The sequence below is a fragment of the Triticum urartu genome, chromosome 6A (genome assembly GCF_056163025.1).
Source record: "Triticum urartu cultivar PI428250 chromosome 6A, HENAU_Tu73, whole genome shotgun sequence".
Taxonomy (NCBI): domain Eukaryota; kingdom Viridiplantae; phylum Streptophyta; class Magnoliopsida; order Poales; family Poaceae; genus Triticum; species Triticum urartu.
The window spans coordinates 579,815,274-579,833,899 of record NC_141878.1 but is presented as its reverse complement, the minus strand read 5'-3'; the positions used below and the strand labels follow the sequence as shown (position 1 = coordinate 579,833,899).

The following is an 18,626-nucleotide window of genomic DNA, read 5'->3' as shown; positions in this document are numbered from 1 at the left end:
TGAAGTAGACCACTTAGGATGTGCTCATGGACTTGACAAGGGCCGTGTGGCCAATGGTAGTGATATTTTCCCCTTCATACATGACCAACTTGGCCACCACTTTTTATAGTGAAAGAAGTAGCTAGGTAAGGAATGTAAGTTTTTTTTATCTTACATTAAATCCAACAATCAGGGGTATCTCCAAAGAGTGATTTATCTATCATTCATCAGATATCCTGCGCATGGATCCACCGTCCATGGTTGCTTTGAGATTCATGCTATTTTTTGATTGTTGCAAAAAAAAACTTGTTTCAAAATGCTTCGTTCTGTTTTTGTCTTTCCAACATATATCAGCATGTTTTATTGTGTACTCTCTCTGTAAAGAAATATAAGAGCGTTTAGGTCTACTAGTAAAAGAGAATGCCCTTCTTTTTTATCGCATTTGGTAGTACACACTGGAACATTAAGATACACTTTGGAACTAGAAGAAAACCCCAATGTAATATTTTGAAAATGGTGAAAAAAAAGGTAGCATGAATCTCAAAGCAACAATGAAAGATCTATTAGTGCACGGTATATTTTCGTTCTCGGGTATTTTCATATTGTATAGAGAAACCCCGGTGGAATTTTACCGAAATATTCCAACCTATCCTCGGGGATAGGACAGGCATATACCGTGAGTAAGTAAATTCGCTCTTTCTCGGGCGTGTTAATCCTTGTTAAAGAGCATGGTTAATAGTATGTCCAAATGTTGGTTATATGTTGTTGCCTTATCATCCATAGGCAATTTTATAGTCAACATGTGTTAGTTGGCAGTAAATAGTACCACTTTATTATTAATACCTACCCATTTCACTCTCTCACAAAGTTTCTTGAAGTCTTTGTGGTTCTTAAATCCTTAGAAAACACTTCTCTTCTCTCTTCTTCAACTCAGCATAAATATAATATTTAAATTCGTATAGCCTAATTACATCACCTTATTATACTTGTTCTCAAGCGATGTCACATGGGTGTGACGACCCTTGGCGTGCCATCCTCTAGCTAGTCTTGATGGCACTCTCTTCTCTAGGCATACCGTTAATATTATGTCGCCTTCAAGTAGTACAAAAAGAGGGATGGAATGAGACGTTTCACACTAAGTTGATTTGAGGTATTCTGAGGAACCCCCCCCCCCCCCCCATCCTCCTCTAACACTATACTACCTAAATAACATGCATAGTCAAGCAGCTTCGTCGTGATATGAACTTTAGTTTTGTGTATTGATGTAACACATTTTGACATAGTTGGTCGTTATTACAAATAGCATAATGATACACATTTGATCATAGTCTGACATTATTGATTTCAGAAATGAAATTGGGGAGCGGGACTCTTTTCATTGGAAAAACTCACATTTGAGCTGATGTTGTGTGTGTGTGTGTGTGTGTGTGTGTGTGTGTGTGTGTGTGTGTAGGAAAGTGCTATTGTGAGCTTAAGCTCACATGATCTCGGATGAACATTAAAATTTGAAAAAATAGAAAAAATATTCAAAACATTCTGAATTTTATTGTCACGAAACATTGATGTTTTTTCTAAACGCATGCAAATATTCGAGATGGAATCACATTTGTGGAGGTGTGGTTTCGAACATTAATTTGTTTTTGTGCACACCTCCACAAATGTGATTCCATCATGAAACTTTGCATGGATGTAAAAAAAACATCAACGTTTCTCGCCAAAAAAATCAGTTTTTTTTTATTTTTTTACTATTTTTTGGATTTTATTGTTCATCCAAGATCATGTGAGCTCAAGCTTACATACTTCATGTCCAGCATTTAGAGGTTTTGCACACAATAGGGTGAGACATCATGCTTTATTTGCGGGGTAAAGGGAATTTCATTTAAGATGGTATAGTATTACAAAGGAGAGGCACAAGTTTCTCAATACAAGTGGGATTTTGGTTAAGCCACACCGACATAGTACAATCTGTGTGACTATAGTTTGCCATACGTTCTGCCACTCTATTCTGTTCGATGAATCTTTTGTGGAATAAACTCACTTTCTGTCATCAATTATCTAATCTTTGTCACATGTCCAAGTGTCGGACGGTCCATTCCGAACTTTGATAGTGCCTGCAAGGCCTCGGGGGAATCTGATTGAACAATCACCAGAAGGAGGAGTCTGATTGAACAATAGGGCGAGACACCATGCTTGTTATTGTTGGATCATTATTGTATTATTTCACATTATTGATATTGGGCTAATGCAGCAGTAATGCACATCTTTTTTGTTTAGAGGCGTGGACCATCTGGCCCCGGAACAACAGGCAGGTGACCATGCTGCTGCAGGGATACCACCATGTCGTACAAACTCTCCTTGAGGGGAGTGAATTCCAACCCGAGGTCCCTCAGCCTCTGGTTGGAGAACCTGTACGGCTTGGCCATCGGCTTGCCGTCATCTTCACGCCTGCCACACATGCACGTACACCATTAAACGCTCGTCGTTACAAATCACTTTCGGGGGAAGAGAGCAAGCAATGCATGCACGGACGTATACGCCGGTGGAAATTGATTATGTACGTACTTGTCGGTGATGGGGTACTGCGGGAAAAGGTCTCGGAGCAGCTGGAGGAAATGGGCGCGGTGCAGCACGGCGCCCATGCAGAGGTACCTGCCGCGTGCGTCCGGGCGCTCGTAGACGACGACGTGGGCGCGGGCGACGTCGCGGACGTCGGTGTAGCCGGCCACGGCGTTGGGGCAGGTCTTCTTGGCGCCCGTGAGGTAGCGGTTGATAAAGGCGATGCCCAGATTGAGCTTCGGCTGCAGCGCGGGGCCGATCGTCATCGACGGCACCACCACCGCCAGGTCCAGCCCCCTGTTGGCCGCCTCCTCCTTCGCCGTGATCTCCGCCATTATCTTCGAGCAGCAGTACATGTTCTGCACACGATCGAGGATTGTTAAGCTCACTTCAATTACAAGGAAGATCGGGCGTGATTGATGGGGCAGGCTATGCAGATGAAACTGAGCCAGGTCATACGCCAGTCTCCTTGCAGAAGTCATAGTCGCTCCAGCACGTCTCATCCACGACCGTGTCCGGGCTCCGGTTGGGATCCATGTGCACAGCGCCGTAGGAGGAAGTAAACACCACACGCCGCGCGCCCGCGTCAGCCGCCGCGTTGATCACGTTCCTGGTTCCCTCCACGGCGACTACCATGAGCTCCTACAAATTAGATTCATATGCAAGTAAATACACTCCATGTATATATTCGGAGCTGCGTACGGAATCTCCAGAGAGTTTGTGGGCTCACAGGGTCGGTTTCCGAGATCGGGGAGGCGACATGAAAAACGCCATGGCATCCGCTGAACACTGAACAGAGGTTGTCACGGTCCAGGAGATCGGCGCGGCATAAGGCTAACCTCTCCTGGGCTCCCTCCAGGGTAAGCAGGTGCGCGTTCTTGTGATCAGCTTCACGTTCATAGTAGGCACGAATCAGTTACTTCGCTTTAGAGATGTATAAACGGTCTTGTTTAAGCCAACTTATGGGTTTAACAGTTCAATAAAAAATCAAAGATAATAAACTATCAACTCTTGAAACAGAATTTCGCCCTGCTTTATATATAAAATAACGAACCAAAGTACACGGCCGACCGATAGAATATGAAGGGAAGGTCCCCTTTTAAAGCAAATCAAAAGATACACTTTTATATATAATGCAACGAAACAAAGTACACGGCCGAGTCTACACACACCCCCCCCCCCCCCCCCCCCCCCAACACACATAGGGTGATGGGCGTATATGCAATTATATGCATGTTTTTTTTTTGCATGCATGTTCGTATAAAATGTACATCTTCAAGAGGAACTCAAGGTTAACCCCGTGAGAAAATGCCGGTGTGTCCCATATGTAAATCATTCATATTTTCCACTTTAAAATACGGTGTCACACAATATACCATCTTACATTATAAATAAGGAGAATTATATTTTTCGTCCTTGAACTTTATTGATAGTGTAGAAATGGTCCTTCAACATTAAAACCAGAAAAAACTAATCCTTCAACTATTAAAACCGGATATTTTTCATCCCTCAAACCACTCTGAGTGGTTTTGGGCTGACGTGGACCTGATATTGACCATTGACCTCACCACATCAGCACCACACCAAACACATGGGTGCAAATCTCTCACTCGACATGGGTCAGCGTGTCCGATCGTAGAGATGGTCTTTATGGGCTTCTGGCGGTAGCACGATAGCCGCGAGACATGGCCATCCAACAAACTGGACATTGCCGACCTCGCCGACAGCGTGGACATGGTGGTGACATACTCACCGCCATGCATGTGCTGGTGCAAGAGGAAGATGACGAAGGGTGAGTTGGTGGGGTCAACGGTCAATACCGGGTTCAGATCAGCACCAAACCACCCAGAGTGGCACAAGGGACGAAAAATATCCGATTTTGAGAGTTGAGGGACTATGTTTGTCTAGTTGTATAATTGAAGGACCATTTCTAAGCTGTGGGTAAAGTTGGGGGATACAAAATATACTCTCCCTTATAAATATATCAATCAAAAAATCGGTTGAACCTTGGTACACATTTGGTTTACTTTTAAAAGGGTACTTTCATACTTTGTACAAATCAAATGAGTTGCATAATCATGCCTAACAACTTCACTGAGTTATATCTGCCAACCGTGCGAGATCTTGTTAGAATTAATGGGCTAGGCCCATAGCAATTTCTGAAATCTCAAAGCCCATGTGTAAAATGGCAAGTGGTGGTGCTAAGTTTAGTCCCACCTTGGAAGTTGAAGAAGAGTTGGACCTCTTTATATAGTGGGTTCTCTCTACCACTCTAAGTGATGTGTGAGAAGAGAAAGGGAAAACCACACGCGCGCGCTCGCTCGCCTCGCCTGCCGTTTTATTTTTATGCCTTGGCCGCCTCTGGTCCTAATATATATACAGCTACCGGCTGCGGCCAGAGATACACCGAAAAACACCTAGGGTTTTGCCTCATCTCACAACTTGCGCCGCCATCGTAGTCTACTCCATCCCAAACGCCGGCGTGCATCGGCGCGTGGGAGAGCAGGTCTCTGAAACCGTTCGTCTTTGCGATCCTGCATCGTTTTTGGGAAGCGCTGTGCGCGACTGCTCAAATTCGTCATCACGGGTCGTCTTCCGTCCAAGTCGGGCGGTGCTACTCATCGTAGTATTCATCGCCGTCAGCAGCAGATCGTCGCCAACATCGTCATCAACACTGTCGCACCCTTAATAGCTAACGATCAGTACGTCCAACATCCTCTGTTCATGTCTGTTTCTACAGCTACTGTTACGTGTTTGCTGCTGTTATGCATGTCTTGCTGTTCTTCTAGTTTGCTAGATTTTTGCATGCTAGTATCTCTTCTAGTCATGAATTATTTACTGGAATTAATCATGAACTTGCCTAATTTTCTAACAATCCAAAAACCTAATTATAGGCAATTTCCTGAGTTAACTATGGCTGGATTCGCTGATGCACTGAGGCCGGATAAGTTTACCGGTGTGCACTTTAAGAGGTGGCAGGTGAAGACCACGCTCTGGCTTACTGCTCTGAAAGTTTTCCACGCTAGTGTTGGTGCTCCAGAGGGAATGACCGACGAAGATCGGAGAAAGTTCCAGGAAGCCAATACTATGTTTGTGGGATGCATTCTGAGTGTTCTTGCTGACCGTCTGTGTTATGTGTACATGCACATAAACGACGGAAAAATTCTGTGGGATGCACTGAATGCAAAATTCGGTGCAACAGATGCAGGCAGTGAACTGTACATCATGGAGAGTTTTCATGACTACAAGATGGTGAATAACCGTTCTGTGGTTGAACAAGCTCATGAGATACAGTGCATTGTGAAGGAACTTGAACTTCTTAAATGTGTTCTACCCGACAAATTCGTGGCTGGGTGCATGATTGCAAAGTTGCCTCCTTCATGGAGGAATTTCGCCACAACTCTGAAGCATAAGAGACAGGAGATATCAGTTGAAAATCTGATTGCATCTCTTGATGTTGAAGAAAAAGCTCGGGCTAAAGATACCACTGAAAAAGGAGGTGAGGTTCAGCCTACTGCTAACATGGTGCAGAGGTACCCAGAGAACAAGAACAAAGGGAAGAACAAACCTGTTTTCAACAAGCCTACCAAGACTACTACCTTCAAGAAGAAGAAGTTCAACAAGGCTGAGCTAGAGTGCTACGCCTGTGGGAAGCCTGGACACTTTTCCAAGGAATGCCCTGAACGTGCAGACCGCAGAGGGAAAACAAGCTCCAAGACTGTCAACATGGTGACCGCTAGCAATATTGATGGGTATGGTAATTTACCTATTGTGCTTTCAGTATTTCAATCATCTTCGTGGTGGATTGATTCGGGTGCTAACGTTCATGTGTGTGCTGACATCTCCCTGTTTACTTCTTATCAGGTCGCAAGGGATTCTTCCGTCCTAATGGGGAATGGGTCACATGCTTCTGTTCGTGGCATTGGCACGGTGGATCTGAAGTTTACTTCGGGAAAGATCGTGCAACTAAGGAACGTGCAGCATGTCCCTACTATGAACAAGAATCTAGTTAGCGGCTCCCTTCTATGTCGAGATGGATTTAAGGTAGTTTTAGAGTCCAATAAAGTAATCGTGTCAAGATGTGGACAATTTATAGGAAAAGGCTATGAGTGCGGAGGCTTGTTCCGCTTTTCTCTTTCAGATTTTTGCAATAAGTCAGTAAACCAAATTTGTGCTAGTGTTAATGATGATGCAAGTATTTGGCACTCTCGTTTATGTCATATTAATTTTGGTTTAATGTCTCGGCTATCCAGCATGAGTTTAATTCCAAACTTCACAGTTGCCAAAGGTTCTAAGTGCCATAGTTGTGTGCAATCTAAGCAACCTTGAAAGCCTCATAAGGCTGCCGAGGAGAGAAACTTGGCACCTCTAGAACTCATACATTCTGATCTTTGTGAGATGAATGGTGTGTTGACAAAAGGTGGAAAGAGATATTTCATGACTTTGATTGATGATGCGACTAGATTTTGCTATGTTTATTTGTTGCAAACTAAAGATGAAGCATTAGACTACTTTAAAATCTATAAAGCTGAAGTTGAAAATCAACTAGAGAGAAAGATCAAGCGTCTTAGGTCCGATCGTGGTGGAGAGTATTTTCCAAAAGTTTTTGATGAATTTTGTGAGGAACATGGTATTATTCATGAGAGGACGCCTCCCTATTCACCTCAATCAAATGGAGTGGCCGAGAGGAAAAACCGCACATTGACTGACTTGGTGAATGCCATGTTAGACACTGCTGGTTTATCTAAGGCATGGTGGGGGGAGGCTCTATTGACTTCATGTCATGTCCTGAATAGAGTTCCCAACAATAATAAAGAGAAAACCCCTTATGAGGAGTGGGTTGGGAGAAAACCATCACTTTCTTATTTGCGCACTTGGGGATGTTTGGCAAAGGTCAATATTCCTATTCCTAAGAAACGCAAACTTGGACCAAAGACAGTGGATTGTGTCTTTCTAGGGTATGCTCAACGGAGCATTGCTTATAGGTTTTTAGTGGTAAAATCTGAAGTACCTGATATGCATGTTGATACTATAATGGAATCTCGTGATGCAACATTTTTTGAGAACATATTTCCTATGAAAGATATGCATAGCATTGCTAGATTTTCTTCTGAGATAATTCCTGAATCTAGTACAACTGATGAATATTTCGAACAATCACATGAGGAAGTCCTTGAGAAGGATAACAATGAAGTTCCTAGAAGGAACAAGAGACAAAGGATTGCAAAATCTTTTGGTGATGATTTCATTGTATACCTTGTGGACGACACACCCAAGACGATTGCAGAAGCATATGCATCTCCGGATGTAGATGATTGGAAAGAAGCTGTTCATAATGAGATGGACTCAATTCTTTCTAATGGAACTTGGGAACTAACTGATAGACCATATGGTTGTAAACCTGTGGGCTGTAAGTGGGTGTTCAAAAAGAAGCTAAAGCCTGATGGTACTATTGATAAATACAAGGTGCGGCTAGTGGCCAAGGGCTACACTCAGAAAGAAGGCGAAGATTACTTTGACACCTATTCACCCGTTGCTAGAATGACCACCATTCGAGTGTTACTTTCCTTGGCTGCCTCTTATGGTCTTATCATTCATCAAATGGATGTAAAGACAGCTTTTCTCAATGGAGAGTTGGAAGAGGAGATCTATATGGATCAGCCTGACGGGTTTGTGGTAAAGGGTGAAGAGAGAAAGGTGTGCAAGTTGTTAAAATCTTTGTATGGTTTGAAACAGGCACCTAAGCAATGGCATGAGAAGTTTGAAAGAACTTTGACTTCTGCAGGATTTGTCATTAACGAGGCTGATAGGTGTGTTTACTATCGCCATGGTGGGGGCAATAGTGTCATATTATGTTTGTATGTGGACGACATACTGATCTTTGGTACAAACATTAATGCAATTAATGAGGTCAAGTCTTTTCTATCAAAAAGTTTTGACATGAAAGATCTGGGAGAAGCCGATGTAATTCTAAACATCAAACTTATTAAGGATGAGAGTGGGATTACATTAACGCAATCTCACTATGTTGAGAAGGTCTTGAACCGATTCGGTTTTATGGATAGCAAGCCTTCTCCAACACCTTATGATCCCAGCGTGACACTCAGAAAGAACAAGAAAGAAACGAGATATCAATTAAGATACTCTCAAATTGTCGGTTCACTCATGTACTTAGCTAGCGCTACAAGACCAGATATCTCTTTTGCTGTGAGCAAACTGAGTAGGTTCATGTCCAACCCGGGTGATGATCATTGGCATGCACTAGAAAGGGTCTTGCGCTATCTGAGAGGTACTATGAGTTACGGAATTACTTATTCAGGGCATCCTGCTGTGCTAGAAGGATATAGTGATTCAAATTGGATCTCCGATGTTGATGTACTTTACGCAACAAGTGGGTATGTATTTACTCATGGTGGTGGCGCAGTGTCATGGAGGTCTTGCAAGCAAACCATATTGACGAGGTCAACTATGGAAGCAGAATTAACTGCTTTGGACACAGCTACTGTTGAGGCAGAATGGCTGCGTGAGCTCTTGATGGACTTGCCGGTTGTTGAAAAACTTGTACCGGCTATTCTTATGAATTGTGATAACCAAACGGTTATCGCTAAAGTGAACAATTCTAAAGATAATGCAAAGTCATCAAGACACGTGAAAAGACGTTTGAAGTCTGTCAGGAAGTTGAGAAACTCCGGAGTAATAACTGTTACGTATATACAAACAGACAAAAACCTGGCAGATCCCTTTACAAAGGGACTATCACGAAATGTGATAGATATTGCATCGAGGGAGATGGGTATGAGACCCATAGATGTTACACCATAGTAGTAACCCAACCTTTGTGATCGGAGATCCCGTGAATTAGGATCTGGGAAGAACAAGCTATTGGTTAACTGAGGAGAGTAATAACCTATGATCGTCTCCAAGTGAAGATGCAAAACTCTCAGAGCTGTAAGGCTCAGATCTGTAAGGCAGGCCGGCAACATGCCTTAATGTGGTTCTATTGGCTATAATTAGTAAAGATGCTGTCCTACAGAGCAGTCTTGAAAGAACACACCTATATGAGTTCTGACTGTAAACGTCGCAGTCTATGAGATTTGGGTGATCTCTAGTAAACTCACGAAGAGACCAGGGAGTATGACGTATAAGCTCCAAACCGCGGGGTAGCCTACTGGCGCTCAGGTACTGGTTAAGACTTTGAGTGAAACCTGTTCACACAAAACTAGCAATTCAAGGCATAGTCCATTGTCAAGTTGTGAATGGATGTAGCTTAAAGTTCTAGGCAGAAGTTCAACTTAACAGTCTCTGCTGAAACACTGGTATATTAAACAAGTGGTGAGAGAAGGCAAATCTCTAAATGGGTATTTGAGATCTGGTGGGGGATTGTTAGAATTAATGGGCTAGGCCCATAGCAATTTCTGAAATCTCAAAGCCCATGTGTAAAATGGCAAGTGGTGGTGCTAAGTTTAGTCCCACCTTGGAAGTTGAAGAAGAGTTGGACCTCTTTATATAGTGGGTTCTCTCTACCACTCTAAGTGATGTGTGAGAAGAGAAAGGGAAAACCACACGCGCGCGCTCGCTCGCCTCGCCTCGCCTGGCCGGGCCGGGCCGGGCCGGGGCGGGGCGAGCGCGTACATGCGACATGCGCGTGAATGGTCCGCCGAAATCCGGTCCGTCTCCTTGCAGGAGCGCAGCTTCCTTTTGCCATTTTATTTTTATGTCTTGGCAGACAAGTTTTTGATTTCTTGTCCGGTAAGTATACGAATTAGAAACAGAGTCGGTTTGGGATTGTGGTCGCGACACAATACCGCCTCTGGTCCTAATATATATACAGCTACCGGCTGCGGCCAGAGATACACCGAAAAACACCTAGGGTTTTGCCTCATCTCACAACTTGCGCCGCCATCGTAGTCTACTCCATCCCAAACGCCGGCGTGCATCGGCGCGTGGGAGAGCAGGTCTCTGAAACCGTTCGTCTTTGCGATCCTGCATCGTTTTTGGGAAGCGCTGTGCGCGACTGCTCAAATTCGTCATCACGGGTCGTCTTCCGTCCAAGTCGGGCAGTGCTACTCATCGTCGTATTCATCGCCGTCAGCAGCAGATTGTCGCCAACATCGTCATCAACACTGTCGCACCCTTAATAGCTAACGATCAGTACGTCCAACATCCTCTGTTCATGTCTGTTTCTACAGCTACTGTTACGTGTTTGCTGCTGTTATGCATGTCTTGCTGTTCTTCTAGTTTGCTAGATTTTTGCATGCTAGTATCTCTTCTAGTCATGAATTATTTACTGGAATTAATCATGAACTTGCCTAATTTTCTAACAGATCTCAAGCTAAAAAGAACTCCCCTTGACCCAAACGATTTTACTGTATGAATATATTCCTTTGTGCCTAGGAAACAAAATACTTCAGGAGCTATCATGGTGATACTCCCAGGCTGGTGCTCGCATGCATGGATGTTCAAATAACATGGGCATGGATAAAGAAGTGATTTTGCTATATTACCAGCAGAACACTGGTTTAAGTCCTATACTTCGCATTGGTGCTCGCATTTTATAAGAATTATTCCAGGTTTCCCGACAAAGCTCGTTCATTGGGACATGACGTTCTCTTCGACTAGATGTCTATGGTGACTTGTCAATCCCAAGATTTGTCGGATCAGTCGCTAGGAGGTGCTCATAGAGGTATGGCGTGCATGCATGCATTCATCGAGATGTTTGTTCGTGAGTGTGTGTGTAAGTGTTTACATTTGTGTTGTGTTTTTATAAAAGGTGTTATGTTATATTACCCTCTTAAACTAAATGGTAAACTTTAGTCTTCACCGTTACTTTTTCCCAATGGTGGTAAACATTTCAAAGAATGGTATAATGAAGCACTCCTCCATTTTCAATCCAATTGTTCATCATAAATTGTTTTGGCATTTCTGTGTGTTTATGACTGAGTTATCTCATGTATATTGTTGTTTAATATAAACAACTAAACTACATATTCGTATCTCTGTAAGTGGTGATAAATAGTGCTTTTAAATAGGCATATATTTAGAGAACGGTTAGCATCTAATTGATATATGCCATAGATATGAAATTATGATGCTATTACTTACCGGGGTCTCTGGCAGTTCCCCGGACACGGTAGCCATGAAGGAGGAGCGCCTTCACCACCCATGAACCAATGAAGCCTCCTGCCCCAGTCACACAAACTAGCTCATGATGTTTCTCACCCTTGCCGTTGGCCTGCTTCTCCGAATAGGAAGCCATGGCGACCCCCTATGTCGCAAATCTTTTAGTTAATCCTTCAACAATTTTCTAACTACACAGTTATGGGTATTAGAGCACATCACATGCTAGATTGGTATATATAGAACAATCAGCTCGCCCAGTCAATTTTGAGTTAGTGGACGAAAAGTACAGTTAGGTAGAACCTACAGCAGAATGACTATGCCTCGATTACTACGTATGCCTCAATTTCCACATGGGAGGTAAGTGAGAGGTAAGAGTATAAAATAGATCTGAACCGTTGATTAACTCTTACCTTCTTACCTCTCATATGAAAAGAGAGGGTAAGAGGGAGAATGTTAAAATTGCTCGACAACTAAAAATTCCAATTAAATCGAGGGATTTTGTTCAGTAAATGAAATTGGCACACCAATCCGAAGTGTTGCTTTTGTAATGACGATGAAACAATTAAGTGTCTATTTTAATTGTAATCTTATTATAGTCATGCAACGTATTTTTCCATGTAAGGTAGCTTTCTTGAGGCGTTACCAATATGTGTAGCAACTGCTTTTTGTTGGTCATTTTGGCTTTGTAGAATTAATATCTTCTCTTGTGCAGGTTATGTACTCGTTTACAGTGTGGTATTCTACCTGGGTGCATGTTTGATGCAGGTGTAGTACTGTGTAGCTGGAGGCGATTGTAAAGGGATTTGTTTGGCGAGAACACATGGTAGCCTAACCTTCATATCACGTACAACCAGCCGCGAAGCCAGCCTCAAGAATTTGTGGGGTTACTGGTATTTTTCTTTTGATAATTTCTTCATGATAGACAGTAAATATACCGTGTTTTTAGGCAGTTTTTCACAAAAGATGTGGGGTCAGAAGTATACTAGAAAGATTTTAAAGTAGTTTAAAGTTTAAATATATGAAGTGTTTTTAGATTGATAATATCTGATGATGACATGGTTGGAGGGTGAAAAAAATTAGTTGGAATTTGGATTTTCTTTTTGTTTATGAAAATGCGTAATTAGTTAAATAGTTGAAAGGCAAATTAATTTACTTCAAAGTTGGAACTCTTTCCCCCCTGTTCGCAACCTTCCAGCTTCACGGATCGGCTCTGGATATTTGCGGCACACACGGGCAAGGGCGCTGACCCATGTCAAAGGGGAGGTAAGAGGGAGCATGTTAATCTTTTTTTCGCTTTCGTTTCGATTTTTAATCTTTTATATCTTTTGAACCAAAAGTCCAAATTAAGTTTCATTGCATATTTGTGATTTTTTATGAGGGATTTCAAATAAGATCCATTATGAATACGTTTTGATGAGTTTTTAAAACTTCATTACGTTTCAACCGCTGAAACTTGGTACAAGCGAACACCAAAATCGCATGTTTCAGAAACTAAAACTTAAAATTTGGTGCGTCATCGTGCGGAATTTAATGACTTTGTGGATCACGATACAATCTGACAGCCGGCAAGGTCGGGCAGCCCTTGCACCTGCGCATCGGCGAGTTTCTAGGGAGTTCGAGAGAAGAAATCAAGCGGGCGTTTTTCCCCAAAGAAAATGGACTTAAAATAAAAGGTAGAGTCCGGGAGAGAAGATACACGAAAGCAGACGTACTTTCTTTTTTAAAGTCTTCTACACATCTAATATGTACAAACGGATTGTTCATTCTAGCACGCTAGATGACCATCAATTCTAGATGGACAAGTGCAACCATAATCAAACGTACGACTAGGACATATACTTTGTAGTTAGAATTCCTTCGCACATATAAGATATCCAAACTATTCAAACACAAACACGTCATCGTGTACCTCCAACGCCGAGCGTGGTACACAAGACACGTTGGAGGAGGAGCCTCATCGTCCGCCCATCCCTCACGGCCAGATAACTAACTCCAGATTTGTCATCAAGCGTTGCAGCCATCGACGCCCTCATTTCACGCGGTCGCGTCCTCCCATTGTCGATAGCCACCGATGAGCCTTGTTGTCGTCATGTCTCCCCTTCACGTCTTTTAAACCTTACCGTCGGCCCCACCTGTCATCGGCTTATGCCACAGGCTAAAGCGGTACAAGTGAAAGTGCCTCCAGGAAATACGCCTTCAAAGTTAGCCGTTCTGTAAATGTCTTTTAAAATCAATTAAATCATTGTTTTGACCAAACGTGGACATGTTCTAACGCTTGTTGCAATTTTGTGATGTACCTAGGTAGGCTGGGTAGTCACAATGGCTTTATGGAGATTTTCCTAAATTCTTTATTTGATTTTTGTAGCAGCTTTTCCTTCAGTGTTGAAGATGTAGACGGTCTTGGCACTCCATTTTATCAAGGCAAGCCACCACTTCTAGGGTTGGATGACTTGATAAACCTATGGTTTTCAATATGCATTTTTTTGACTATTTTTCATTATTACAATGCTTTTATTAGTACTTATTGTTTCTAGGCTCATGTTGATATGGTTCCATCAAGGCATTGCATGTATACATCATGAACACCAGAATACATGTCTAATCATGCTAAGCTAACAAATGGCAATGCTCATGGTTGCATACAAAATATGACATGGATAATGTTGCAAATAAATATGGCTATCACTTGGATCAACACATAATTAGTGGATGAAATGAAGGTAAGATTATAGCAAGTATAAACTTGCTAATCAAGACAAGAGGTTGGATAATATTGCAACCAATCGTTGTAACCCCGCTCCATCCCCTTGTTGACCTCGTTCTACCAAGCGAGGGAGAGGGTATGATTGCCAGATGTGGGTTTCTCTATATACTTTGACCCCTAGATTTCACTTGAACATAAACAAACTTTTTTAATGGGACCCTTCATTAGTTTGGTCGAGCCATGGTGCCACCGGACCGAACTCATCATAGTGTGACCACATTTGTCTTATTTTGGGAAGGCCTTAGCTTGCTCTATTCATGCGCCTCTTATTTGTATCACCATAATTGGGATAGGGTGTTTGGTTGGGCCTTTTCATGCCTTTTTCTCTTAAGCTTAAAGCCAAAAAAAAAGCTCCTATCTAGGGGACAAGGATCATAAACATGATCATTTGGTAAGTTGCAATGACCGGGTGGTCAAGATGTTAAGGTTACATAAAGCTAAGTGGTAAGTTTGCATGAGATCATGGTAGTAACATAAACCCTGACTAATCAATACAAGTGGTCAAATAAAATTACAACCAAGCTCCGTAACACTTCTCTATGTCCAATTGTCCATGCCGACCTCGTTATACCAAACGAGGGAGCGTGCCTCGTTGCTAGAAGTTGGTTGTTCTATATACTTTGACCCCTACTTGCCGCTTGAACATAAAGCACATATGACCTTGATGGATCTTTGCTCAGGAAGTGCGTGGATGAACCCGGGTACATATGAACCGGTTTTACATGCTAAAAGAATCTGAAAATTTTTGCACGGGTACGTCTCCATGTTCTATGTACATGCATAAAATTTCACAGAAAAATAACCTTTTTTATGGCCCGTGCATAAAAAGACAAAAGATTGTGTCAATCAAATGCTATTTAGAAGCACTGAAATTTGTCTCTTTGCAAAGCAAACCAAAAAATATTTTTTTTCACAAAACCTTACGCCACGCACATACATTTGCGAAAATGTATGCATGAATTTTTTTATATTTTTTGACATTTTAAAACACACTTAAAATGCTTTTTTTAAGTCGGTGCTGATGCCCGTGCGTTCAGGACGTGCCCACTCATCTTTGCTCACCTTTCTTTTACGTTGGCACAACTCCCATGCTTCGAGCTGCTTCCAATCATCTTAGATAGCTGCTTTCATTCATTTTTACCAGAAGTATTGCCGATGCGAAACAAAAAAAATTAATTAACATGGCGTTACGTGCAAAAAAAGGTTATAAGTACACATATTAATAATTATTTGAAAAAATACCACACACATAACTCAAAATAAGGGGACTTATTTTCCAAAGAAAGATAGAGAAATAGGTTGTGAACAACAAATTGCATGCATTGATGCAAGTCGGATTGATGAGGTAATTAAGATAAGATGTCGTAAATGATTGAGTTATTTAAGAAAAATATTATTTGTCTAAAACAATTGGATGAAGAACTATGAAGGTAAATGAGTGATTTCTAGACTTAAATCCAAATCATCACGTTCTTTCCAAACGATTAGGTTTCGTCCTCCTCCCGTCGGTGTTGCCGCTAGTCTGCCTCGCCTCTGATAGCCTTTGGACCGTAGCGGTGTAGAGGACCTTGCCCTCACCGGCGGAATGGACATCACTCTCGTTCTTGTTAGGGTCAACTTCTTTGGTTGGGGCTGTGTGGCAGCGACGATTCGTTCATTCGTTTGTATGTTTACAGGTTTGACCATTCCAGTCTACGACTCCCTTCATCAACGACGGTTGCTGCTCTGGTGCGCTGGTCCTATAGGGCCTTAACATGGCAACTTTTTGACTGCCTACTAGCTACAACAAGGTTTGCATCACTCAAGTGTGGGAAGGGCGATGACGGCGCTAAACCTTCATGGACCTTGATACGTCTCCAATGTATCTATAATTTTTGATTGTTCCATACTATTATATTATCTGTTTTGGATGTTTATGGGCTTTATTATACACTTTTATATTATTTTTGGGACTAACCTATTAACCCAGAGCCCAGTGCCAGTTTCTGTTTTTTTCCTTGTTTTAGAGTATCGCAGAAAAGGAAAATCAAATGGAGTCCAATTGACCTGAAACTTAACGGAACTTATTTTTGGACCAGAAGAAGCCCACGGAGTATCGGAGATGGACCAGGAGAGTCCCGGGCTGCCCACGAGGGTGGGGGCGCACCCCCCCTGGGCGCGCCCCCTGCCTCGTGGACAGCTCGGAGATCCACCGACGTACTTTTTCCTCCCATATATACCCATATACCCTAAAAACTTCGGGGAGCACAATAGATCGGGAGTTCCGCCGCCAGAAGCCTCCGTAGCCACCGAAAACCAATCTAGACCCGTTCCGGCACCCTGCCGGAGGGGGAATCCTTCTCTGGTGGCCATCTTCATCATCCCGGCGCTCTCCCTGACGAGGAGGGAGTAGTTCTCCCTCGGGGCTGAGGGTATGTACCAGTAGCTATGTGTTTGATCTCTCTCTCTCTCTCTCGCTCTCTCTCTCTCTCGTGTTCTTGAGGTGGTACGATCTTGATGTATCGCGAGCTTTGCTATTATAGTTGGATCTTATGATGTTTCTCCCCCTCTACTCTCTTGTAATGGACTGAGTTTTCCCTTTGAAGTTATCTTATCGGATTGAGTCTTTAAGGATTTGAGAACACTTGATGTATGTCTTGCATGGGATACCCGCGGTGGCAATGGGGTATTCTATTGATCCACTTGATGTATGTTTTGGTGATCAACTTGCGGGTTCCGCCCATGAACCTATGCATAGGGGTTGGCACACGTTTTCGTCTTGACTCTCCGGTAGAATCTTTGGGGCACTCTTTGAAGTACTTTGTTTTGGTTTGAATAGATGAATCTGAGATTGTGTGATGCATATCGTATAATCATACCCGCGGATACTTGAGGTGACATTGAAGTATCTAGGTGACATTAGGGTTTTGATTGATTTGTGTCTTAAGGTGTTATTCTAGTACGAACTCTAGGATAGATTGAATGGGAAAAATAGCTTCATGTTATTTTAGTACGGACTCTTGAATAGATCGATCAGAAAAAATAACTTTGAGGTGGTTTCGTACCCTATCATAATCTCTTCGTTTGTTCTCCGCTATTAGTGGATTTGGAGTGACTCTTTGTTGCATGTTGAGGGATATTTATATGATCCGATTATGTTATTATTGTTGAGATAACTTACACTAGTGAAAGTATGAACCCTAGGCCTTGTTTCCTAGCATTGCAATACCGTTTGTGCTCACTTTTATCATTAGTTACCTTACTGTCTTTTTATATTTTCAGATTACAAAAACCTATATCTACTATCCATATTGCACTTGTATCACCATCTTTTCGTCGAACTAGTGCACCTATATAATTTACCAATATATTGGGTATGTTGGGGACACAAGAGACTCTTTGTTATTTGGTTGCAGGGTTGCTTGAGAGAGACCATCTTCATCCTACGCCTCCTACAGATTGATAAACCTTAGGTCATCCACTTGAGGGAAATTTGCTACTGTCCTACAAACCTCTGCACTTGGAGGCACAACAACGTCTACAAGAAGAAGTTTGTGTTGTAGACAACAAGCTCTTTTCTGGTGCCGTTGCCAGGGAGGTTAGCGCTTGAAGGTATATCTTTAGATCTTCCAATCGAATCTTTTTGTTTCTTTTTTATCACTAGTTTAGTTTATAAAATAAAATTATAAAAAAATATATGGAATTAAGGGTACCTCATATGCTTCATCTTTTTAATATCTATCGTGAAAATAAGGATTCCGATAATTGTGCTCAAGTGCTAGAAGAAGAATGCATTAGAATGTTTGGCACTAACTATTTGAATGATGAGCATGATTGCAATGTTGTTAGTATGAATTCCTTGAATATCCATGATGCTAATGATATGCAAAGCCACAAGCTTGGGGAATCTATGTTTGATGAAGATGATACTTTTTGTCCCCCAACTTTTGATGAGCAAATTTATTATGATGAAAGCATGCCTCCTATTTATGATTATTATATTGAAGAAAGTGGATTTGGAGAGGTCATGACTTTATTTTGTGATGAATCCACTATTTCGGAAGAGGTTCCAATTGATTATGAGAACAAAGTTGCTATCTATGATGATTATTGTGATGACTTGTATGCTATAAATAATAATGATATCCATGAAACTTGTCATCATGATTTAAGTTTTGAATTGGATTATGCCTCACATGATAATTATTTAGTTGAGCTTGCTCCCACT

The 18,626-nt window shown here is 42.1% G+C and overlaps 1 protein-coding gene across 1 annotated transcript; it reads right to left on the bottom strand.

Annotated features, from left to right (window-relative positions):
* Positions 1-1,854: 1,854 nt before the first annotated feature.
* LOC125512957 (cinnamoyl-CoA reductase 1-like) lies at positions 1,855-11,834 on the bottom strand. The gene is made up of 5 exons (XM_048678012.2): positions 11,638-11,834; positions 3,266-3,423; positions 2,995-3,177; positions 2,542-2,894; positions 1,855-2,424 (listed from the first exon to the last, which is right to left on the bottom strand). Exons 1-5 carry the CDS (start codon positions 11,789-11,791, stop codon positions 2,250-2,252), a joined length of 1,023 nt encoding a protein of 340 aa, XP_048533969.2. The 5' UTR covers positions 11,792-11,834; the 3' UTR covers positions 1,855-2,249.
* Positions 11,835-18,626: the final 6,792 nt, after the last annotated feature.